At 41.5% G+C, this 25,241-nt stretch overlaps 1 protein-coding gene across 2 annotated transcripts in view; it reads left to right on the forward strand.

The window, feature by feature from the left end:
* The window catches only part of npr3 (natriuretic peptide receptor 3), a 45,542-nt gene extending 30,172 nt beyond the window's left edge, over positions 1 to 15,370 (forward strand). The window contains exons 4-8 of one of the 2 annotated variants that reach the window (XM_084056315.1): positions 9,642 to 9,777; positions 12,602 to 12,696; positions 13,401 to 13,515; positions 14,029 to 14,116; positions 14,875 to 15,370. In XM_084056315.1, the coding sequence (XP_083912441.1) occupies positions 9,642 to 9,777; positions 12,602 to 12,696; positions 13,401 to 13,515; positions 14,029 to 14,116; positions 14,875 to 14,986 (546 nt within the window). In that variant the 3' untranslated portion in view covers positions 14,987 to 15,370. The remainder of the gene's footprint in view (positions 1 to 9,641; positions 9,778 to 12,601; positions 12,697 to 13,400; positions 13,516 to 14,028; positions 14,117 to 14,874) is intronic. The other variant, XM_084056316.1, reaches the window with a different exon arrangement.
* Positions 15,371 to 25,241: the final 9,871 nt, after the last annotated feature.

Consider the following 25,241-nt stretch of genomic DNA (forward strand, 5'->3'; position numbering starts at 1 on the left):
AACAGCAGATCTGCAAGCTCATAGCTCTGAGCTTGCAGATCTGCTATTTTTGAATAGCCAGAGTATAAAATAATGGTTTACGTGGTTACACAGACGCGTTCCCGGTCTTAATGGGTTAATTCCCGGCTTGCTCGTCACATATTAGTCGATGTCGGGTGGAAACCTTGTATATCCATGACTGTTACTTTTCAGCAGTGGCGGAAAAAGTACTCAAATTCTTTACTCAAGTAAAAGCACCAATACTACAATATAGAAATACTAGTAAAAGTCTAGTATAGATTGTATTGGTATTGATACTTTTACTTTTTTCCCACTACTGAAGACACATTGATGTATTTATTCATCAATGGGCCGCGGTCTGGAAGATGCCAACAGAACGTCACTGTCTGAGTGGGGGGGGGGGGGGGGGGGGGGCACGCATTCCCCAACGTGCACGTTTCCCCAAGTACTAGAGCCAATGTACAAGCTCACAACGCATCGCGTTGTGATGCGTTGTGAGCTTTTGAAGAATTTTTAAAAAAATAGCAGATATACAAGCTCATAGCACGGCACTCGGTGCCGCGCTATGAGCTTGTAGATCGGCTATTTTTGGCGAAGGGATTTGGAGTAGACAGGGAAAGAAAACAGAGCCAACAGAGCCAACTCAGATCCGGTTGACTAAGTGGTTACTGAGCGATCGGGGAACCTGTTAAGCCCATTAAGACCTGGGAACGCATCTCTGTCTTTGGCTATTAAAAAATAGCAGATCTACAAGCTCATAGCGCGGCACCGAGTGCCGCGCTATGAGCTTGTATATCTGCTATTTTTTTGAAAAATCGTGAAAAAAAAAGTTTTAATATTTTTTTTAGGATTTTGAAGAAGAAAAAAAAAAGCATTCCTTTGTTTTTGCCTCTGGGGGGCACCCCCTCCTTTTCTGTGTAAAACAGGAAGACATCTTAGTCCACTTCCTCCCCGGGTGCTTGTGTGTCTATTACTCAGCAGAATCTTGTCTTGAGAGATGAGTTGCTAAGTGGTTAAAGATTGATATGCAGTCCCAACCAGTAGATGGGTGTGTTGGGTTACGGCACTGTTATTACTGTATATGCACGCAGAGCACATGAACATGCGTCATAATCGTCTAGAAACATGCCAGGTTTGAATTATAAGTGTGCTGCTGAAATTATTGCTCCCCTGGAACGATGGCTTACATTTTTTTTATATATATTTTCTATAATTATGAAGAAAAAGATTTAGTTACCTTAATGTTGTATTATAATTGGGATTTATGTGACATAATTGATATTCCTTAAACAAAGCCAGGTGCTTTGGTATTCCCAGCACCATTCTTTGTACACTTAACCACTGAAATTCTACTTAGTCGACCAGAAGCCCCCAGGGCCCTCTGTACTTGGCCCCCTCCTTTTTCCCCTCCACACCAAATCACAGAAAAATAGCCGATCTACAAGCTCACAACGCGTCGCAACACAACTTGTAGATCTACCATTTTTTGCCGATATTTTACTTAAGTAAAAGTAGCAATACTGTTACAGGTTAACATTTTTACCTGCAACAGTTACTCTGTTACTAGCCTCGGAAACCCAGCCATTTTTTTTGTTACAAAAGAAAAAAGTCTGGGGGAACGATGCAGGAACGATGGTCTTTGAAGCTTGTTATCTCCTAACCATTCAGAGTGCAGAGGGGCGTCGCTCTAAATTTGGTGACGTCAGCCTGCTCCGTGCACAGACCGGGGGGGGGGAGGGGGGAGGGGGGGGGGGAGGCGGGGACATAGATTGGTGAAGCAATCGGAGGACGCGCCTGCTCCGGGCGCCTGGGTTTGGATCCGCCCTTCGAGACCATGGATTGCTCTCGTTCTCTCAGTCTACTCTGTTACAGGTAAAAGGCCTGTGTTCAAAATGTTACTTGAGTAAAAGTACAAAAAAGTACCAAAAGTAAAAGTACTAAAATGTTTGAAAAAAGCAGATCTACAAGCAGATCTACAAGCTCACAAAGATAGCAGATCTACAAGCAGATCTACAAGCTCACAACGCGTCGCAATGCGGAAGCTTGTAGACCGGCTATTTTCAAATAGCCTAGGTATAAAATAGGGCTGAAGTGGTTAATGTATGTTTTATAATATCATTGTTTATATCTGCAAAGTAACAAGTAACTAAAGTTTTAAATAATTGTAGTGGAGTAAAAGCACAATATTTGCCTCTGAGATGTAGTGGAGTAGAAGTACTGAAAAGTATTGAGAATTGGAAATACTCCAGTAAAGTAAAAGCACCTAAAAAGTGTACTTAAGTACAGTACTTGAGTAAATGTACTTAGTTACTTTCCACCGCTAGTCAAAGATTATGCTGCCTATAAAAGGATAACTCAAAAAGCCCCAGGGGCCTTGTTTCCGTTGTGGTCCATTGTACTCAATTCATCAGTAATACATTATATAATACACATGATTACATTACAAACCCTGTTTACATGGGTGTGCAAATTCTCCTCAGAAAAATACAGCATCCAGAGATTTTGATCTCTCGAGGCCTATGTCGATGTTACACAATGCGCCCTCTCACTTACAGTGTAGCTCTCCCCTGTATGCTCGTCATTAACTTGTAGATCTGCTGTTCTCGACGAAATGTTCAGCCCAGAATAAGGGACGCCGAGGTTAATGTGACGTTGCATTGGAACACAAGAAGCTTTGAAAAGCACCCCTCTCCGCCCCAAAGCCGCTGGCATTGCGGCATCGACAAGCTTAGTCGAGCTGCGGCTTGGAAAAAAAATAGCCCTAAGGAGACGAAATTAATTGGCTGTAATTAGGCTTGTTAACCCATTAAGACCGGGAACGCATCTGCGTAACCACTTTAACTATATTGTTTTATACTCTAGCTATTAAAAAAATAGCAGATCTACAAGCTCATAGCGCTCAAAAAATAGCAGATCTACAAGCTCATAGCGCGGCACCGAGTGCCGCGCTATGAGCTTGTAGATCTGCTATTTTTTGAGAAATCTTGAACATTTGTGCAAATCTTTAAATATATGTAGTACAATTTTTTAAAGCGAACTATTCTACCTCAAATCTTTGCTTCGGGGGGGGGGGGGGGGGGGGGGCCTGGAACAACATATTTTGAGATGGGCGTCCGCGGCCAAATACATATCATTTTGGGGGCCCTTGACATGAAAAGGTTTGGGAACCACAGCATAAGTTCTTTCAAAAAACTGTTAGGATTTAGAAGACATTTTTATAGAATCCCCCAGAAGCAAAGATTTGAGTTAAAAATGTTCGATTTAAAAAACACATATTCAAAGATTTGCTCAAACTTTCATGATTTAAAAAAAAAACTGCAGATATACAAGCTCATAGCGCGGCTTTCCCGGTCTTAATGGGTTAAGCAAAACATTATGACACTTGTCGGGTTGTGTATGGTACATGAACCACACCTGGGAGCCTTCTGACTCGCGTAAACAGTTCTGGGAGAAAAATAGCACCAGGGTAGCAGGCCGTTTGAGTGTAAAAATTAGAGCACGACCGATTTTTGGGTGTGATCGCGATTTTGGAGAGGAACAGCCGGGAGTCTGTCTGTGAGCAGACAGACAGATCGGCCACGCAGGACCGATCAGCGCGAAGCTCGGATTGGCCCCATGGTGGCGCTATAAGAGGCCACTTCATGTTTATGGCCTATAATTCTTAAACCGTAGGTTGTACAAAAGAAAAAAATCGGACACAACTCAATATTTTACACACTTCAAAAAACACTTTTTACTACTACTACTACTATTCAGTCCTAAACTCACAAATTGGTACACACCATCTCTAATAGAGTAATTCATCTCTCAGATTTTTCATATGCCATTCTGATTGGCCATTTTACCAAAACATTCCACAAATCATGAACTCATGATTTTTTAAATCATAAAAAAGGCAGATGGAATTGGGGTCCATCGTCCATTCGGACTGAATGCGCCATGTTTTGGCATACAACAAAAAAGTCAAACTGCACCTCCCATGGTACGAATCCACTGGTCTGTGTACGGCATTGCTTCTCAAAGTGGGGGGGGGGGGTAGCAGGGGGTCCCCAGCAAAATGTGTTGATTAAAAAAAAAAAAATCCCAAGATTTTGGATCCCTTTTTCACCCAGTGCCAATTGTCTAAGTGATCCTGGGCGCTACACTCCCCCCGCCAGCCTAGGGAGCCCACGGCCGAGCTCATGCCTCCTTCAGTGCATGAGAGCCAACTGACCTTCTTATCACCCGACAGGGGGGAGTTTCCCCGGTAGGATGTTCAATTAAGTTTAACGACTTGAGCCCGGCACAGAATATTTTCAGAGAGGGGTCCGCGGCCAAATACATATCGATTTGGGGGTCCTTGACATGAAAAAGTCTTGAGAACCACTGGTGTACGGGACAACTTGTGGCTACTTGTTGTCCCCACAGAGCTGTCCAACCTAAGCCACCACGCTGCTGGGGGTGGGGGGACGACGACGACAAGGCCAGGTCACACAGAATCCCTGTGGGTTGTTGGGGGACGCTCCTCCACCCCCGGTGACAGACGGGAGAGATATCATCAGCGCAGATCTCGCATAATTGCACACATACATCGGCGGCCTCATTTATTTCCACCCCGTGGGGACAAAGAGCTTATAGAGCGTTTTCCCTTTTTCAGACATTTTAACCCATTAAGACCGGGAACGCATCTGTGTCATTTTTAGATTTCTTTGGGCTATTCAAAAGTAGCAGATATACAAGCTTGTAGCGCGGCACTCGCTACGAACTTGTAGATCTGCTATTTTTGGGGGAAAAAACGTGAACATTTGTGAAAATCTTTGAATATATATATGTTTTAAAGCGAACTCAAATCTTTGCTTCTGGGGGTCCCTCGAACGAAATATTTTGAGATGGGGGTCCGCGGCCAAATACATATCATTTTGGGGGTCCTTTACATGAAAAAGTTTGAGAACCACTGATATATTATATAGCAACATAAGTATTAAAACAAAAAAAAATGCTAGGATTTAGAAGACTCCCCCAGATTTTGAAAGAACCCCCCAGAAGCAAAGATTTGAGTTACAAAGGTTCGCTTTAAAATTATATATATTCAAAGATTTGCACACGTTTTCAGGATAAAAAAAAAAATAGCAGATCTACAAGCTCATAGCACGGCTGTGCTATTTTTGAATAGCCAAAGAAATCTTAAAACGACACAATTGCTTTCCCCGGTCTTGATGGGTTAATGGCCAGACTTGAACACTTGCGGCCACAGCGCAGAGTTTTTTTTTTTCTTCCTTTTTTTTTTTGTGCATGCAGAAAATCCTCTCTTTTGTCCGGCGGTCCCGCGGTGCAGAGGGTGGGCAGCGCATAACTCCCAGCAGAGAAAGCATTCAAGCTGTCCACTTGTGTTAGTCAGTAACCACAGTGACCAGTGGCAGGTCCAAGCTCACACTGACCATGACGTAGTGTGTGTGTGTGAGCACGGTGACAGCGACCAGTCGTGCTCGTTTTTTTTTTCTCTCCGCTTTGTCCTTTTTTTTTTACACGTTATGAATGTACACATTGTAAAGCTCTCACATGACGTGTCATTACATTGAAATGTGAAATTAGCTGGAGAAGATACACTTGTTTAAGTCGGTCAAAGATCTATTATATCACACCTCTTACAGCAGTTACCAGTTTGTTTCAAATATTTGTTACATTTGAGTTGACATAATATATGACAATAATCAAAGGCACATCAGTATACATGCATATACGCAGCTGAATCAGATTACGGACAAATTCTAATTTGTGATCCCAAAACTGCTGTTTGTTTAATTGAGCGCATTCATCGATTATTGTTTTCTTCTTGAATTTTTATCCCACGATTTTGTAAGCCATTTTTCACCCAGTGCCAATGCCTAAGCTTGTAATCCTGGGCGCTACTCTCCCTCTGCCAGCCTGGGGAGAGCCCCGAACTGAGCTCATGTTTCGCAAGATCAGCGCTGAATACACACACACACGCACGCACGCACGCACGCACGCACGCACACACACACATAGTCATCTGAAATGTTTTAGTATTAGTCTAATTATAGTTGACTAAATATCATAACATTCAACACCATTGTCCCAGCAATACTTGACAAAAAGCTCAGAGACCTAGGGCTACACCCAAGCATGTGCGACTGGATACAGGACTTCCTGTCCAACCGACATCAGGTGGTGAGAATGGGCAGCATCACATCTGACCCCCTGACCCTCAACACCGGAGCACCCCAGGGATGCGTGCTGAGCCCTCTCCTCTACTCCCTGTACACGTATGACTGCATAGCCACACATGTCTCCAACACCATCATAAAGTACGCGGACGACACGACAGTGATAGGCCGAATCGTAAACAACGACGAGTCTGACTACAGAGATGAGATCAACTCACTGGCGCTCTGGTGCCGGGAGAACAACCTCGCTCTCAACGTCGACAAGACCAAAGAACTGATCGTGGACTTCAGGAGGCCGCGGAGAGACCATGCGCCCATCCTCATCGACGGTGCTGCAGTGGAAAGGGTCAGCGAGTTCAAGTTCCTCGGAGTACACATCGAGGAGGACCTTAAATGGGAGACGCACACCACACACGTGAAGAAAAAGGCTCAGCAGAGACTGTACTGGCTCCGCCGCCTGAATAAGCTTGGAGTAGGACAGCGCATCCTCAAGCTGTACTACAACAGTTCGGTTGAAGGCGTCCTAACAGGCTGCATCACGGCCTGGTACGGGAACTACACTGCCCGAGAGAAGATCAACCTACAGCGAGTAGTGCGATCGGCAGAGCGAATAATGGGAAGCGAGCTCCCAGCGCTTCAGGATCTGTACAAGAAGCGGTGCGTGGTCAAAGCCAAGCGCATCAATAAGGACAAGTACCACCCAAGTCACAGACTGTTCAGAACCCTACAACGACCGCGACCAGGCAAGGGGACCTACCGCAGTATCAAGAGTTCCACCACCAGGTTCTGGAATAGTTTTAACCCGGCTGCTGTCAGAATGCTGAATGAAGCATGAGCCCTTTTCAGCAGCCTGACAACAGGCGGTACTGCCCAGCTGGTTTCAGACTTTTCTGGCTCTTCCTGAACACACCTGTGGATTATTATACCAGGAAATGACTTGGACTTATGAGGAATCATACCAGCGAAAAACCCTTCAGGTGTACAGTTTGTGACAAAAGCTTTAGTCAAAATGCTAATCTTAAGAAACACATGTTGATACACACAGAGGAAAGCCTTTAGCGGTACACTTTGTGGCAAAAGCTTTAGTCAAAATGCTAAAGATTACTTTTTGTTGCTCTCCCTCATGGAGCTACTTGCGGATTATACCAGGGTCAGTCCACCCTTAGGTGAACACGCACTGACCCTCTACACCTTAATCCCCATGTATAACGCACAAACTTTTTTTGTTTTTTTTATCTTTTATTATTGCGCTTTTTTCTCTAAGCACCTTAGCGTCTATAAGTATATCATGCACAGTATACATACATTGCTGCTATGCTCAGGCACCTTAGTTTGTCTCTTATCTCAGGTACTTTGTAAATATGTAGATAACTTGTTTTTGGCCTTCTATTGTTCTCTTGTCGATCTCCTTCCCACTTGCCCCCTACCCCTCTTCTTCTTCTCTCTCCCCACTCTTCTTTCTACGGAATCTAACGTTGCGATGGGAGTGATGTACAAAAACGAATTTCACCCACTTTTTTACCTTGTAAACCTGTGACAATAAACCTGATTCTGATTCTGATTTTAGTCAACTATAGTTGATTTAGTCGACTAAAATGTATTTTGGCCGGCCGTGATGGCGTCCTAATGCCTGATTTATACTTTACTTTATTGTAGCTGTGTGCCGACGCGTTGTGAGCTTGTAGATCGGCTATTTTCGGAGTGTGACACCTACGTGCAGCCAAGCATAAAATCACTTGTCTTAGTTCTACTATGCCCCTACATGCACTGTAGGGGCATACATGCACTTTGTAGGGGCATGCGTGCACTAGGGGCATACACGCACACACACACACACACACACACACACACACACACACACACACACACACACACAGACCAACCCTGTTCTAGAAGGCTGACTGACCTCTTCGGCGCCTCGCTGTAAAAAAAACAACATATCAGCTTGAAAATGATCTGTCATAAATCCGGCTTACAGTTGTAAGTGGGGTTGGGGTAGGGGGAGGGGGGGAGGGTAGGGTATGCAAGCAGCAACATATTTCCAGATTATTGTAATATATCATATCATGTTTCCTATTAACAGTGGTGGACAAAGTACTCAACTCCAGTTACTTGATCAAAGTATACAGTAGATACTCCTGGTCAAACATTGCTCGACTACAACGTTGCTCCGTCAAAGTTGTACTCGAGTTAAAGCACTGGACTGCTTGCTTTTAAGACCTGGATCTGTGTCACTTTAGATTTCTTTGGCTATTCAAAAATAGCAGATCTACAAGCTCATAGCGCGGTGCTACGAGCTTGTAGATCTGCTATTTTTGAAAAATCGTGATTTTCTTTTTTTTTTTTCAAAAAACTGTTAGGATTTAGATTTTTTTAAAGAATCGCCTCAGGTCTTAATGGGTTAAAATAACTTTTTATTTTTAATATCAATGCATTGCTGTATTGAAATTTCCTTTTTTTTGCGTTTTATGTTTAAAAAAAATAGAGAACATGTCTCGATGCAACTCGTTATGAGCTATTAGATCAGTTAAATAGAGCTTGAGTGGTAATTTAGAACTTTTGTAACATTTGCAGGGGTCCCTTCCTAGAAATGGAGAGCAGTCAAAAGTGCAATACAATACTCCAAAGATATTGGAGTGAAAGTTATAAGCTTCCAACAAATGAAACACTCGGGTAAGGTACAGTGCAGACACTCCAAAAGTTTACTTACAGTAAATAAGTACAGTACTTAAGTAAATGTACTTTGTCCACCACTGCCTATAAAACACAAAAATGTGAAACATGTCACCAAAAAAAAGGATGGTCAGCGCATTGCATTCTGCAAAACATACTCCATTATAATATTTGTCCTGCGTGTGGATATTTTTGGAACACTGCAATCTCTTTATTTAAACGACTTAAGCATTTGTTTGGAGCAGTGGAATGTCTATTCACAGAATGTGTTGCCAGGACAGTGAAAGCAAACAGTTTTAAGATGTGAAACCACAGGCAGTTTTGCAGCATCAGCATAATCAGCCTTCCCCAGACTTATCTCCATGTCGGCCTGCATGCGCTATTCTGGGCCCGTCCTCGACCATATACGCATTCCTAGTCCACTAATAATCACAGCAATTTGTCCACTGATCGATAAGATGTACTGTAAGTATGTCGGGGTGCTTGTTGTCGGTATCGGCCCCCGGGAACATTGGGGGGGTTGTCTGTCCCCTTTTCAACGCAACAACTCAAATCTTTGCTTCTGGGGGGTCCCTGGAACAAAATGTTTAGAGATGGGGGTCCGTGGCCAAATACATACATGAAAAAAAGTTGTTTTCAATTTTCTTTTTCAAAAATAGTAGATCTACAAGTTCCACTGGTATTGTAATTGCACGGTGGTTCTCAAACTTTTTCATGTCAAAGACCCCCTGTCTCAAAAAAGACATTTGCTCAAGACAAATTCGTAGCTCTCGTCCAATTGAAGATGTGTCTGTGTTCTCTCAGATCAACATGTTTGTGGAGGGCTTCCACGACGCTCTGCTGCTCTACGCCATCGCTCTGCACGAAGCCATGAAGAGCGGACACGGCAAGAAGGACGGAGCCGAGATCACCTCGCGCATGTGGAACCGAACGTTTGAGGGTAAGACTTCACTATAGCCTGGTTCCAGACGAATCTGCCATTGCAAAAAGAAATGGCCCCTGGCAGATTGTGATGTAGTCTGGTCATGCCAGGCTAAGACTTCACTGTTTAGGGTTGTGATCCTTAAAGAGGTGGTGCCATGGTTTTGCACTTTTTCTGTTTTTCATGTGTCTATGAGGTTGATAGAACTTCATTAAGCCCCCTGGTGGTGTTTTTATGGTGTTTTATGTCTTCTCTGACTATTTTGAGTTTCTACCGGGAGGCTGAAACCTTGAGGGTCAAAGAAATAGAAAATAGAAAAACAGCCCTTTAGTGACATAGTAAAAATATACCCTCCCCCTCATTATCATAACACAACAGGTGTGGGCATGAGGAGGAGGAGGAGGGACTAGGACAGGTGGGTGGTGCTAAGGTGGTGGAGGAGGTGCTAAGGTGAGAACCAGGTATACTTAATGAACTGGAGGCGTGTCCACATAAAAACATAATTTTAACAATATCTGTATTTAGGGGGGGGGGGAAATCACTGAAAATCACGGCACCCTGTCTTTAAGGATTTTAACCATTCCGCTTCCTAAACAGTTAACTGTCCAAATGGACACTTACAGGTCTGTAACTCTGAGCGTATACAAATGGAACAGGTCCATTTGGTTCCATTTGTACACTGTCACAGTCGTGGTGGTCCTTGAAATGTAAAAGTTTGAGAACCACTGACAGGGTGCATGATAAAACCGGTTCCGGAGACGGTTCCAAACAGGACGGAACCGATTCCTGTTCCTCAATATTGGATCCGGTTCCTACCGGTTCCTCCTGTTCTGGATCCCAACTCTATCACTGTTACACAGTCACGTTAACCACTTGAATGCCAGGATCCCTATTCTGGGGGCTAACATTCGCCGTGAATAGCGGATCCACAAGCTTGATCTGCGCTTGTAGATTGGCTATATTCGGAGAAGATAGTGTAGAGTGAAAACGGAAGGGAGCCAAGTATTGCCTGGGGCACTCCGGTCAACTAACCCATCTGTGTCATTCTAGATTTTAGCTATAGCCATTAGCTATAGTCATTATTTTATACTTTGGCTATTCAACAATAGCAGATATACAAGCTCATAGCACGGCACCGAGTGCTATGTGTCCCTGGAACTAAATATTTTCAGATGGGGGTCCGCGACCAAATATATGTACATATAATTTTGGGTGGTCCTTGACATGAAACAATTTGAGAACCCACTGATATTATACCAACACACGGTTTTCAGAAAACTTTTAGGATTTAGAGTAGACGACATTTGTAGATTGAATGAGTTAAATATACAGGGTTATGCATTTTTCTTTAACAAATAAAATGGCAAAAACACATTACATTAACTGTTGATGTCACAGAGAACAGAACGTGGTCACATTTCCAATTCCCATCAGAAAACATACAGTACGCAGAGATTTTGAGGGGTTAAAATTCGATGGTATACATTTTAAATAAACACACTTTTTTGGAGGGGAATTGTAATTTCTTTCTTTTTTAATGTTTCAAAGATAGCAAAAAAAAAGGGACACGTGAGCTTGTAGATCAGCTATCTTCGCTATAAGTATAAAACAGGATTTTAGAGGTTAATCAGACTAATCGGTTTAGTCGATTCATTGATATACAATAAATCCCAAACAAATATCCATAAAGCACGTTTCTCGATTGTGCAATTAATCAAAGAATCAATCGACGGAATAATCACTGTGAACATCATCCATGGTTGCAGCCCTACGGTGAAGGGCCGCAGTGTTTCACTCTGTGATGAATGCTAAATTGCCCACTCACTTTTTTCTGAGCCTTTTTGTATTTGACAGTGACAGTGGAGACACTGGGGAGGGACAGGAAATAGATAGAGAGAGAGAGAGAGAGAGAGAGAGAGAGAGAGAGAGAGAGAGAGAGAGAGAGAGAGAGAGAGAGAGAGAGAGAGAGAGAGTAGGGGAGTGACATGCAGTGAAGGCATTCACGTGCACATTGTAAAGTGCTTTGAATAGGCTCTATGCACAGCAGCCATATTATCACTTCCTTCACAGGTGTTACCAATGATACTAATGAAGGCTCTGTTCCATTTAGTGTAGCACAGTGGTTTCCACGACCCACATAACTCTGAGAGTGTACAAATGGAACCAAATGGACCCTTACGGGTTACACACCTGTAAGGGGCCATTTGGAAGCCCATGAGGGTCCCTGGACCCCAACTGTAGACCCACTGGTGTAACAGAGTGTTTCCAGTGAGCCAACATGCACAATATCAGCACCCTGACTCTGTTTGACCAGAATGGAACAGAGCCTTCATTAGTATCATTGGTAACACCTGTGAATGTCTTCATAATATGGCTGCTGTGAATAGAGCCTATAAAGGCGCTGTGTGAATGCACCATTTAGCATTGTACCATTTATGTTTAACAATATTGGGTTGATGTGAGCAGGTCACAGATATGAAACGTTAGTCCAGGGTGGGTATACATGTTGTAAGATGGGGGGTGTTCGGTGCTGACGCATGGGGCACGGGGAACCCAGGCTCCATGCTGCCAGCTCTCTACATGAAATAACAATGTTCCATTCCGCAGGAATTGTCAAGAGCAGGCTTGTATTTTCTTGTAAAAAGAAATAATATTTAAAAAATGTCAGGAATTTTTGGAACATAGATACTGGGGATGTAATTACAGTTCTTGGGCCCCGAGCCAACAAAAACCCAAATGTGGATGAGATTTCCTTTTTGATTGGCTGAACCCGAAACATCTCTCTCTCTCTCTCTCTCTCTCTCTCTCTCTCTCTCTCTCTCTCACTCTCTCTCTCTCTCAGGGATTGCGGGACCGGTATCTATGGACGTCAACGGGGACAGAGAGGGAGATTTCTCTGTGATGGCGATGACCAATCCTGAAGCAGGCACATATGAGGTCAGAACCTTAACTGCCACAGCATTTTGCTGGAGAAATGACTTCAATGGTCAGAATGATTCCACACCCTGGTTATTATAGTTCTGTAATTTTCAATAGTTTTTAAGTTCATTTTGATTAGTTTTTAAAGTGTCTTAATTGTATTTCTTTTATATTTGTATGGGGTAGTCAGGGCCGAAAGTCCACAAAGTCAGAAAAATAGCAAAAATAGCACAAGCTCACAACGCGTCGCATCGTGACGCGTTGTGGATCTGCTATTTTTGCTATTTCATGAACATTTGTGACAAAGACACATTAGTTAGTTGGGTAAACACACAATACAGTATCTATCAGTCAGTTATCGTTTTTCCGTAAAGCCTCATTTTTGTTCTTGTTTCAGTTAAAGGGATAGTTCACCCAAAAAAATATATAATTCTATTGATTAGTAACCCCATGGAGAAATTTAATCCATGGATATCTTTTAGTTTTTATCGCATTCCTAAGCCAACAATTTGATGACCAACGGTTCCGGTAGGAGACAAAAAGGAGACTCTGTGTGTCCTACCGGACTAATTGATTTAAAAAAAAAAGGCATTTTGGGGGTGAACTATCCCTTTAACTCAAAATGTTTTTCCCATTCTAGTTTTCGTTATTTTGCTAGTTTTAGTAACCCTGTTCCATGTTTTACACCATGTTTCACATAATGTTTTTTGGGGGGGTTTTAGGTGGTGGCCAATTATTTCGGCGTGAACGGAAGCTTCCAGGTGCTGGGCTTCAACACGGACTGTTTCACTCTGAGGGGAAAGCACAGAACTCATACGGAGATCCCCGACAAATCATGTAAATTAACCCTTTACCCCCCCCCCCCCCCCCTCCCCGCCCCCCCTCGCCTTGCTTTTCAATACGACGGTGCCATGTCACGTCACTGTCGGGTGGAGAACTTGTACGTCCAAAAACGTTTAAGGAAAAACAAAACAAAAACTGTGTTCCAATGGATGCAATGTTATTATTTAGTCACAAGCTCTTTTTAATGCTTATCATTGGTGAAATATTTATAAAACCCACACAGACCACTTTCAATTTCACTTTCAATTTCAGAAATATCGATCTTCAAGCTCACAACGCATCGCGATGCGATGCGTTGTGAGCTTGTAGATGCGCTATTTTTGCTTCTAGCTACTAGGCTGCATCAAATAGGGCATTAATTTACGGGTAAGAAAAACCTGAAAAGATGAAATATGGAGATACAAGGTTTCTGCTTGACAGCAACAATGAGGTTGTACCATATTATTATATTATGATATTATATTGTAATATAAGAGGTTTATTAATAAATGCCCCTCATTTTCCAAGCAGGTGGACTCGGGGTATCGGCTGTGACTGGCATCATAGTTGGAGCTCTGCTGGGAACGGCGCTGCTTATGGCATTTTACTTCTTCAGGTAAAACCTGCGTCATATTTCTTAAACCAATCTCAACCTGGCATCCCTGTTTACCTGCCTCTGCTTTTGATATCCCCCTTTGGTCATCCATTGTTATGTCCAGTGGGGATATGTTTTAATCTCTGATTCTGGTCAGACTGAATAAAATACTGTACACACATTTGCATAATGATAATAATAATAATACATCCAATTTGTGTAGCGCTTTTCTCGGTACTCAAAGTCGCTTACATGGAGGGTGCGTTCGGAAATTGCGCACCAGAGCGCAAGTCTGATATGTTTGATATTTATGTTTTAAAATGTCACTATTTAACAATTAAATAAAACATTTATGTTAACCACATTAACCCTATCTGGTTCTTTTTACCCTCTATACCAAATTCTACATTTGTCAAATAATTTGTCAAAAAAGACCAACTATTTTTTTTGCCATTTGTCATATGAAGAAGTATATATAGGGCTTTAAGGGTTTAATAGAATGCTACTACTGTATATTAACTCTTTTACTGCCATGGACACGTTTTCGAGTCAAATCTACAAGCTCGACGCGTTGTGAGCTTGTAGATCGTCTATTTTCAAATATTTTGGTACTTTTACTTTTGGTACTTTAAGTACATTTTGATGCCAATACTCTTGTACTTTTACTCAAGTAACAGAGTATTTCTATATTGCAGTATTGATACTTTTACTTAAGTAAAGAATTTGAGTACTTTTTCCACCACTGGGTTTATTAATGTCTTCTCGTTCCTTCCCCGCAGGAAGAATTACAGAATAACCATCGAGCGTCGCACGCAACGGGAAGAGTGCGACATCGGGAAGCACCGCCAGCTCCGAGAGGACTCCATCAGATCGAACTTCTCGGCAGCGTAGAGCCCCCCGTTCCCCTCATCCCATTCGATCCGGGAACTCATCTCTGTCATTTTAGATGTCTTTGGCTATTCAAAAATAGCAATTGCTGTTGTTGAAAAATCGTGAAAATTGGTGCAAATCTTTTTAACTCAAATCTTTGCTTCTGGGGGGTCCCTGGAACAACATATTTTGAGATGGGGGCTCCGCGGCCAAATACGTATCATTTTGGGGGTCCTTGATATGAAAAGGTTTGAGCACCACTGATATTAAAGTACCATTTTATTTTTTTCATAAAACTGTCAGGATTTAGAAGACATTTGTAGAACCACCAGAAGCAAAGATTTGAATTAAAAATGTTCGCTTTAAAAAATATATACAAAATATATACACTAGTATATTCAAAGATTTGCACAAATTGTCACGATTTAAAAAAAAAAAAAGCAGATCTACAAGCTCATAGCGCGGCACGCTGTGCCGCGCTATGAGCTTGTAGATCTGCTATTTTTGAATAGCCTAAGAAATCTAAAAAATGACCCAGATGCGTTCCCGGTCTTAAAAGGGTTTATGGAAGGAGTCACCACGTGAAACATTCCCGTTTTCAGGGAAGCATGAATTGAAATGTGACCAAAGACTTTGCAAAAAGGTTGTTTTAAAGGAGTCATTCTATTTAAATGAAGAGCTAGTTTTTTTTTTTGTTTTATATTCTTTTAAATGTCTTTTTTATTTTTTATTTTTTACTTTCATAAACTCAGGAACGTTTTGTCACAGTCACAAGGACCACTCACTTGCATTTCCTCTCTGTACAGAAAATACCGTAATGTATGTAGTAGTGTGACCTGCTCCACCGACATGAGCTGGGTGTTGCTGGAAAATCATTTGGACAAAAAATAAGATTGTGTGTTAAAGGAGCACTTCGCCCGTTTTCAATCGTATCTTCGTATAATCGGTCCTCACTAATGCTCGTTATAAGATGGCACCATTTCTGTTTTTTTTTTTGTCTACCAATGATGTAGACAGGTTTCTGAACCGTCCATAGCCCACCAATGAGACATGACGTTTTTCATAATTTGTTTATGATGTTAGGACGAGTGGTACAGTGGAAAAATCTGGGGTCCGCCGCAGCTAAAAACCCGCGCCTATGGGACTTCTAATTCACGATTTCGATTTCGTGAAATCTGGTCTAGCGAGACTGACTTCCGGAGACTTCCAGAAACTTCCGGAGACTTTCGGAGACTTCTGGAGATTTCCGGGGAAATAGGCATGGGTTTTTAGCTGCAGTGGACCCGGGATGGAGTTATGAAATGTTTCTACTGTACCACTCGTCCTAGGATATCATAACATCATAAAAAAAGTAAGAAAAATGTTGGGTGAAATTCTACTTTAATGAGGACCAATTTTTATAAAGATATGGTTGAAAATGGGTGAAGTGCTCCTTTACTGTAATTCTTGATTTCCAACCGTGTTTGGGGTTTGCAGGATTTTCAGAACTCATTGTAAATATTACTGCCAATGGTGGAGAACCGTTAGCTAATTCCCCAACCAGTGTAGTAACAATATTCATGTGTGATTTGGTCGTTTAAATATTCATCGCTGCCGTGCACAGTCAAATCCATTATACCATGGAAAATAGCAGATCTACAAGCTCACAATGTTTTGCAATGCAACACTTTGCGGGCTTGTAGATCCGCTATTTTCGGCATGTGACACATAAGTACAAATCAGGCTTCAGGATTTATCGATAGGTCACGTATCGAAACCCCATAGCGTCACTATTCTGGGGTGAATTTCCGCACGAATTGCAGATCTACAAGCTCACAAAAAGGGGAGGAGTCCTGGGGGAGTCCGGTCAACTACGAATATAGGGTTTAAGTGGTTATGGGCCCTATTATCACGGAGGAACTTTACGCCATGGCGCGTACGTTGGTCTTAACTTGTGCCATGGGGGTGTGTTCAGCGCAATGTGTCCGGCGCAATGGTGCTACTTAGAGGACGCTAAATGTGGGCGCTATGTATCTGCGCCTGGGGCCCTGAATTAGTCATTGGTGTGTTTTGGGTGTTACCTTAATAAAACCCAACCAGAGTGCCGGGTGCCATCACCTTTAATAACCAGTTTGTGCCCGGCGAGAGGCGCAGTCCTCTAGTAGTTGCGTGGAATCAACGTGTGTGAGTTGTCAACCCACGGCACCTAATCCAAACAACGCTCCCTAATTAACAAATTAACCAGCGAAGACCAAGTTGAGACGATGCTGTAGTGCTCTGTGCTAAATTTGTCTTGGGCCAGGTGGAAGATGTAAGGCTTTCCAATGTGCACGGGCCCAAATCATTCAGTGGTGGAAAAAGTACTCAAATGTTTTACTTAAGTAAAAGTATCAATACTGCAATGGATACGTACTCTGTTACAAGTAAAAGTCCGGAATTCAAAATTTACTTGAGTAAAAGTATAAAAGTATTGGTATCAAAAAAAGTTAAAAATGTTTGAAAATAGCCGATCTACAAGCTCACAACGCGTCGCGAAGCGACGCGTTGTGAGCTTGTAGATCGGCTATTTTCAAATATTTTTAACCTCGGTAGCCTCGGTATAAAATAGGGCTAAAGTGGTTAATGTATGTTTTATAATGTCATACTTTATATCTGCAAAGTAAAAGTACAATATTTGCCTCTGAGATGTAGTGGAGTAGAGGTAAAAGTAGGAGACAATTGGAAATACTCCAATTAAGTAAAAGAACCTCAAAATTGTACTTAAGTACAGTACTTGAGTAAATGTACCGAGTTACTTTACACCACTGCAAAACATGAACATTTCCACATCATGACTTTTGAGGCCATTTAAACTCCAGGACAGCGCATGCGGCGTGTTGAGAGCTTGTAGGTCAGCTATGTTCAGCACGCAACGCTGTCGTGTTCCAAAGCATGAATCATGCTTCAGAATGTGTGTGTCCTGAGGGAACCCTAACCCTAACCCTATGCCAGCGAAAAGGTCTGTTTCCTGCTGTCACAAGCCCTGATAGACATTAATACATTATCAAAGGACATTCCCCTTATATCTATTTGCACTCCTTGCTGTTGTTCAGTGAAACATTTCATAGGGATCCCTGTAACTGCTTAATGATTTAAGATCAAATACACATTTCATGTGAACTCACTTACTCTTATCTAGCCAAGAATTGGACCTGGTCAGTGTTATGGACGTTAATATATATATGAACCCTGTTTGAAATGGCATAGATGCATGAAACCACTGCATGTATCTATTACAAATTCAATTCAAGGATAATTAAAGGGCGTGTAAGTGATTGCTTTTTGTGTAAAACATTTTTTTTTGTTAAAGCTGTATATTGTGATAAGTAATCATTGCTTATCACAATATACTCAGTGTTTGTTCAGTAACAGGGGTCTCCCGTCTCTCCAGCTCTTTAGTAAACAGAAAATACATTTTCAGGTTGGGATACCAATTGTATCCAATCAGGAGAGATCATTTATCAGCTTAAATTCGATAGTGCCCCAATTCCAATTCTGTCTGCTCAATTGTTTGTGTCATCATGTCAAATTTCACTTGTTTATCCTACATCCTGTATGATAACATTGGTATCCCATGAACAAAAAAAGGGTTTCCAAAGAAGTACTGCTTTCCAAAAAGGTGTGAAATGCAGACTTGCAAAGAAAATAATTCCAAGGCACTCCGTCTTAAGTGAAAGAAATATGTAATTTATTTAGAGCAAGGCAACAAAACATTGGTATCCTAACATGAACATATTTTCTGTTTACTAAAAAGAGCTGGAAAGATAGGGACTGGGAGACCCCTGTTACCGAACAAACACTCTACAGCAATGATTACCATCACAAAATAGAGCTATTTAACACTTAATTTAACTAAACAAATATCACTTACAGACCCTTTAAACGAGTCACCCAATATGAAAGCCTAGACCTTGCAGTCTTTGCTGGAATCATGTTCTTAGCTTGAATAAAGTGTGAAGAATTCCACTAGTTTACTTTTATAAACAAAGTTGATAAAGGTAATATGCATTATGCAAAGTCACGCTTCGGTATTGCACAAGAAGATTTTTTTTTTGTTCATGTAGAAAGCCTAGTCAAAATAAACCAGAAGTATGCTGTGTTCCATGATACCAGTTTTGACAGTATAATAGCCTTAATAACTTGTTATGTGTAAATTAGAGTTATATTTATGTATTTTAGTACAATAATGGAAACGTGAACTGAGAGTCACTTATTTTGTACATATTTAATTAAGGACACTTCAAATGTTAGAATTTATGATGAAATACTGTACTCTGTATTTTCTCTTTGTTGCATTTTGGCCTCCTAACTAATCATGTTTTGCAGATATTGGGCATCAAGTATATTTTAAAATGTATTATTACAGTATTCTCCACACTGTGCTCACTTGTACATTATGCAGTTCAAAGCTTATGTCCTTATTCCTATTTTTGTGAATTTCAAAGTGTGTGGTAAAGACGTCTATTGAACTATTGTCAGTGCTGTGTTATCTTTTCAATTAATAATAACATACAATCATAAAGCACCCATCTGTTGCTTGAGATGGTTCTAGTGGGAAAAGTAGAAAATAATTAGTAGAAAAAGATTGAACCTGCTGAGGTAGTTTAATGTGGCTTCTGATACAATACTTCTTACAATCCCAAATGTTAATAGGCTCAATCTATGCACAACAGCCATATTGTGAAGACATTCACAGGTGTTACCAATAATACTAATGAAGGCTCTGTTCCATTCTGGTCAAGCCTGTTACACCAGTGGGTCTCAAAGTGTGGTCCAGGCATGGCCGTGCTTTGCTGTTTTCTTTTTTTTCCTCAAACCTATTGGACAGTCTACATAATAAGTACTTTTACTTTTGGTAGGCCTGCTTTAAGTATAATTTGATGCCAATACTTTTATCATTTTAAATAGAATTTTTAGGTGTTTCCAAAATGTTATGGCTCTTTTTTCAATGTTGATGATTAGAAGGGGGCCCCATGAGATCTCCTCAAATTATTATTTAAAAAATATAAATAAATAAATAAACAAACAGCTTTCCAATCCATTCGAGGCCCTTAAAAACATACAACATGGGCCCCCAAACAGTCAGGAGGGGGCCCCATGAGATCTCCTCAAATTATTATTTAAAAAATATATGTAAATAAACAGCTTTCCAATCCATTCCAGGCCCTTAAAAACATACAACATGGGCCCCCAAACAGTCAGGAGGGAGCCCCATGAGATCTCCTCAAATTATTATTTAAAAAATATATGTAAATAAACAGCTTTCCAATCCATTCGAGGCCCTTAAAAACATACAACATGGGCCCCCAAACAGTCAGGAGGGGGCCATATGACTGATAGACCAGTTCTATATGTCCAAAAAAGAAGGTTCGTTAAAATTTTCGGGGGATTATGAAAACTATACATTTTTGGAAACTTCAGAGTATAACAAATCAGAAAATACATGATTCCATTTGCGCAGAAGCCAATATGGTGGCCATCTTGGATTTTGAAAAATGGCAACCTTTGAATATTCGTTTTTCAATATCTCGACTTCTAGATTACATAGGATCTGGATTCTAGTGGCTAAATCTACATTTGTAAGGTCAGGAAATCCAATGGTGCTAATTAAAAATATTTACAAATGATCAATGGCACAGATGTGGGTCATAATCCTTGATTTTGGGGTAGTAGAGGCCCTAGGAGGGGTCCACGCGCGACTGCTTATTTTTTTTTCTAGTTTTGATTTTTGGCATCCATAGGACCTCTAATATTGGGATTTTGATGATCCCAAGAAAAAAAGTGGTCCCAAGTGTGTTTTTTTCAATGTTTTATTAACCCTATGAGACCTGCGGGATGGCTGGCTGGAACGCCGGCGAGACTGTCTTTCGGAGACTGTGGAACACTCAAATTTAGACGCAGCCCAAAGATAGAGATACCATTTGATTCCAGACAACCTCAGGTTTCCAATGGGACCAACCTTGTCATGCTACCGTGTCGGGAAGGGGGCTAAATACCTAATGATTCAAAGTTAAGACAACATTTTGGCCAGGGAAAAACGACCATCACCATTTTCCAAATGGTCCCTTGAGCTGTCACCTCAATATATGTGAATGGAAATGGGTTACATGGATACCTACAAGCCTGTACAGACATGCCAAATGTATGCCTATCTCATGCAGTTTTGGGCAAGAACCAGTGTTCTTGCCCAAGTGCATCTGTAGACCCCTCTACAGATGCAGTAGAGGGGTCTACAGATGCACTAGAGTGGTCTACAGATGCACTAGAGTGGTCTACAGATGCACTAGAGTGGTCTACAGATGCAGTAGAGTGGTCTACAGATGCACTAGAGTGGTCTACAGATGCAGTAGAGGGGTCTACAGGTGCACTAGAGTGGTCTACAGATGCACTAGAGTGGTCTACAGATGCACTAGAGGGGTCTACAGATGCACTAGAGTGGTCTACAGATGCACTAGAGTGGTCTACAGATGCAGTAGAGGGGTCTACAGATGCACTAGAGTGGTCTACAGATGCAGTAGAGGGGTCTACAGATGCACTAGAGTGGTCTACAGATGCACTAGAGTGATCTACAGATGCACTCGAGTGGTCTACAGATGCACTAGAGTGGTCTACAGATGCACTAGAGTGGTCTACAGATGCACTAGAGTGGTCTACAGATGCACTAGAGTGGTCTACAGATGCACTAGAGGGGTCTACAGATGCACTAGAGGGGTCTACAGATGCACTAGAGTGGTCTACAGATGCAGTAGAGGGGTCTACAGATGCACTAGAGTGGTCTACAGATGCAGTAGAGGGGTCTACAGATGCACTAGAGTGGTCTACAGATGCACTAGAGTGATCTACAGATGCACTCGAGTGGTCTACAGATGCACTAGAGTGGTCTACAGATGCACTAGAGTGGTCTACAGATGCACTAGAATGGTCTACAGATGCACTAGAGGGGTCTACAGATGCACTAGAGGGGTCTACAGATGCACTAGAGTGGTCTACAGATGCACTAGAGTGGTCTACAGATGCACTAGAGTGGTCTACAGATGCACTAGAGTGATCTACAGATGCACTAGAGTGGTCTACAGACACACTATAGGGGTCTACAGATCACGACAGTGGTCTACAGATGCACTACATGGTCTACAGATGCACTACAGTGGTCTATCGATACAGTACAGCAGTCTATAGATACAGTAGCTAGTCTATAGATGCAGTACAGTGGTCTTTAGAGGCAGTACAATGGTCTATATATGCAGTACAGTGGTTTATAGATTCAGTACAGTGGGATATAGATGCAGCGCAGTGGTCTAGGTGCAATACAGTGGTCTCATACAGCTATACTGTAGATGCAGTACAGTAGTCTCATGTAGCAATAGATGCAGTACAGTGGTATATATACAATACAGTGGTCTCTAGATACAGTAAAGTGGTCTCATATAGCAATAGATACAGTATGGTGGTCTAGATACAGTACAGTGGTTTCTAGATACAGTACAGTGGTCTCATACAGCTATAGATGCAGTCTCCTCTCCTAGAAGTGGTCTACATGTACTTTTTACAATAGGCAAAAATTACATATTTGTACTGCATGCAAAACACTGCATGGTTCTTGCCCAAAACTGCATGAGATAGGCATAAATGTGGCATGTCTGTACAGGGGAGGCTTGTAGGTATCCATGTAACCCATTTCCATTCACATATATTGAGGTGACAGCTCAAGGGACCATTTGGAAAATGGTGATGGTCGTTTTTCCCTGGCCAAAATGTTGTCTTAACTTTGAATCATTAGGTATTTAGCCCCCTTCCCGACACGGTAGCATGACAAGGTTGGTCCCATTGGAAACCTGAGGTTGTCTGGAATCAAATGGTATCTCTATCTTTGAGCTACGTCTAAATTTGAGCGTTCCACAGTCTCCGAAAGACAGTCTCGCCGGCGTTCCAGCCAGCCATCCCGCAGGTCTCATAGGGTTAATAGAACATTGAAAAAAACACACTTGGGACCACTTTTTTTCTTGGGATCATCAAAATCCCAATATTAGAGGTCCTATGGATGCCAAAAATCAAAACTAGAAAAAAAAAAAAGCAGTCGCGCGTGGACCCCTCCTAGGGCCTCTACTACCCCAAAATCAAGGATTATGACCCACATCTGTGCCATTGATCATTTGTAAATATTTTTAATTAGCACCATTGGATTTCCTGACCTTACAAATGTAGATTTAGCCACTAGAATCCAGATCCTATGTAATCTAGAAGTCGAGATATTGAAAAACGAATATTCAAAGGTCGCCATTTTGCAAAATCCAAGATGGCCACCATATTGGCTTCTGCGCAAATGGAATCATGGATTTTCTGATTTGTTATACTCTGAAGTTTCCAAAAATGTATAGTTTTCATAATCCCCCGAAAATTAGAACGAAATTACATATAGAACTGGACTATGACCCCATTTTTTAAAAATGCCACGACAACACCGCTTCACCAGGGCCCCCTACTTTTGAAAGTTTGAAACTCTCTCTAATTCAATTCAAAGGAGCCTAATTGGCATGAGAGAACACATTGTAGTGTCGCGATAATATCCCACAACTTCCTCTAGTGACCTAGCAAGCTTCTGTGGCACAGGGGTTTGTTGGCTGGATCGGTAAACCGTTGGTTATGAGTTCAATTCCAGCTCTAAGCGCTGCAGTTCTCAACCACAACAGTATTATGTTTACATTATCAAAGCAAAAGTGGAACAAAACAAAACACACACACACACACACACACACACACACAAAAATGTATTTAGTGTGTGAGAGGATTGGTTAGCTTGTTGTGATCTATAGCTTAAATCTGAGAACAATAGACACACATTAGCCACTGAAACTGCACAAAGTCACACACATCAGCCATAGAAACTGCAGATGGCACACATTACATGATGTTGGCTTTGACATGGTAATGAGTGTTTCACTTAAAATTGTTTGTTTTTAATGACAATAATGAAAGTAGCTATTCTTCATCATGACATATTTAAGTGCTATACTGCAGTTATAGCAGTGACTGGGACAACAGACTGAAAAACAATGCTTTATAACTTAATGCCACCATTGGAGAGAAAGAGAGTGAGACTGTCTGTCTGTCTGTTTGTCTGTCTGTCTGGGGGGACGATTTTGGCCTGGCAAAAATCGTCCCCCCAAAAACCTGTTAGGAGTACGTTTCAGGCAATTTAGAGTTGATTGGTAGTACTTTGTAGTGACTTTTTTTGGTCCCTAACATTCATCGAGCTCTGGACTTAGTAAAAAAAAATCCCACCGAAACGAAAGTTAAATCCGAAACGAAAGTTAAATCCGAAAATCGTCCCCCCAAAAACCTGTTAGGAGTACGTTTCAGGCAATTTAGAGTTGATTGGTAGTACTTTGTAGTGACTTTTTTTGGTCCCTAACATTCATCGAGCTCTGGACTTAGTAAATTTATTTTTTCACCATTGTTTCACTACCGAAACGAAAGTTTGTCACTACCGAAACGAAAGTTAAATCCAAAAAAATCACTAAGTGTGGAGGCCAAATTCGTCCCCCCAAAAAACTGTTAGGAGTACGTTTCAGGCAATTTAGAGTTGATTGGTAATTTTCGTTTCGGTAAAATTTATTTTACCGAAACGAAAGTTAAATCCGAAAAAAACACTAAGTGTGGAGGCCAAAATCGTCCCCCCAAAAACCTGTTAGGAGTACGTTTCAGGCAATTTAGAGTTGATTGGTAGTACTTTGTAGTGACTTTTTTTGGTCCCTAACATTCATCGAGCTCTGGACTTAGTAAATTTATTTTTTCACCATTTTGTCACTACCGAAACGAAAGTTAAATCCAAAAAAATCACTAAGTGTGGAGGCCAAAATCGTCTCCCCAAAAACCTGTTAGGAGTACGTTTCAGGCAATTTAGAGTTGATTGGTAATTTTCGTTTCGGTAAAATGTATTTTACCGAAACGAAAGTTAAATCCGAAAAAATCACTAAGTGTGGAAGCCAAAATCGTCCCCCCAAAAACCTGTTAGGAGTACGTTTCAGGCAATTTAGAGTTGATAGGTAATTTTCGTTTCGGTAAAATTCATTTTACCGAAACGAAAGTTAAATTTTCGGATTTAACTTTCGTTTCGGTAGTGACAAACTTTCGTTTCGGTAGTGACACAATGGTGAAAAAATAAATTTACTAAGTCCAGAGCTCGATGAATGTTAGGGACCAAAAAAAGTCACTACAAAGTACTACCAATCAACTCTAAATTGCCTGAAACGTACTC

The sequence above is a fragment of the Gymnoscopelus microlampas genome (assembly GCF_963454915.1).
Source record: "Gymnoscopelus microlampas genome assembly, chromosome: 4".
NCBI classification, from domain to species: Eukaryota; Metazoa; Chordata; class Actinopteri; order Myctophiformes; family Myctophidae; genus Gymnoscopelus; species Gymnoscopelus microlampas.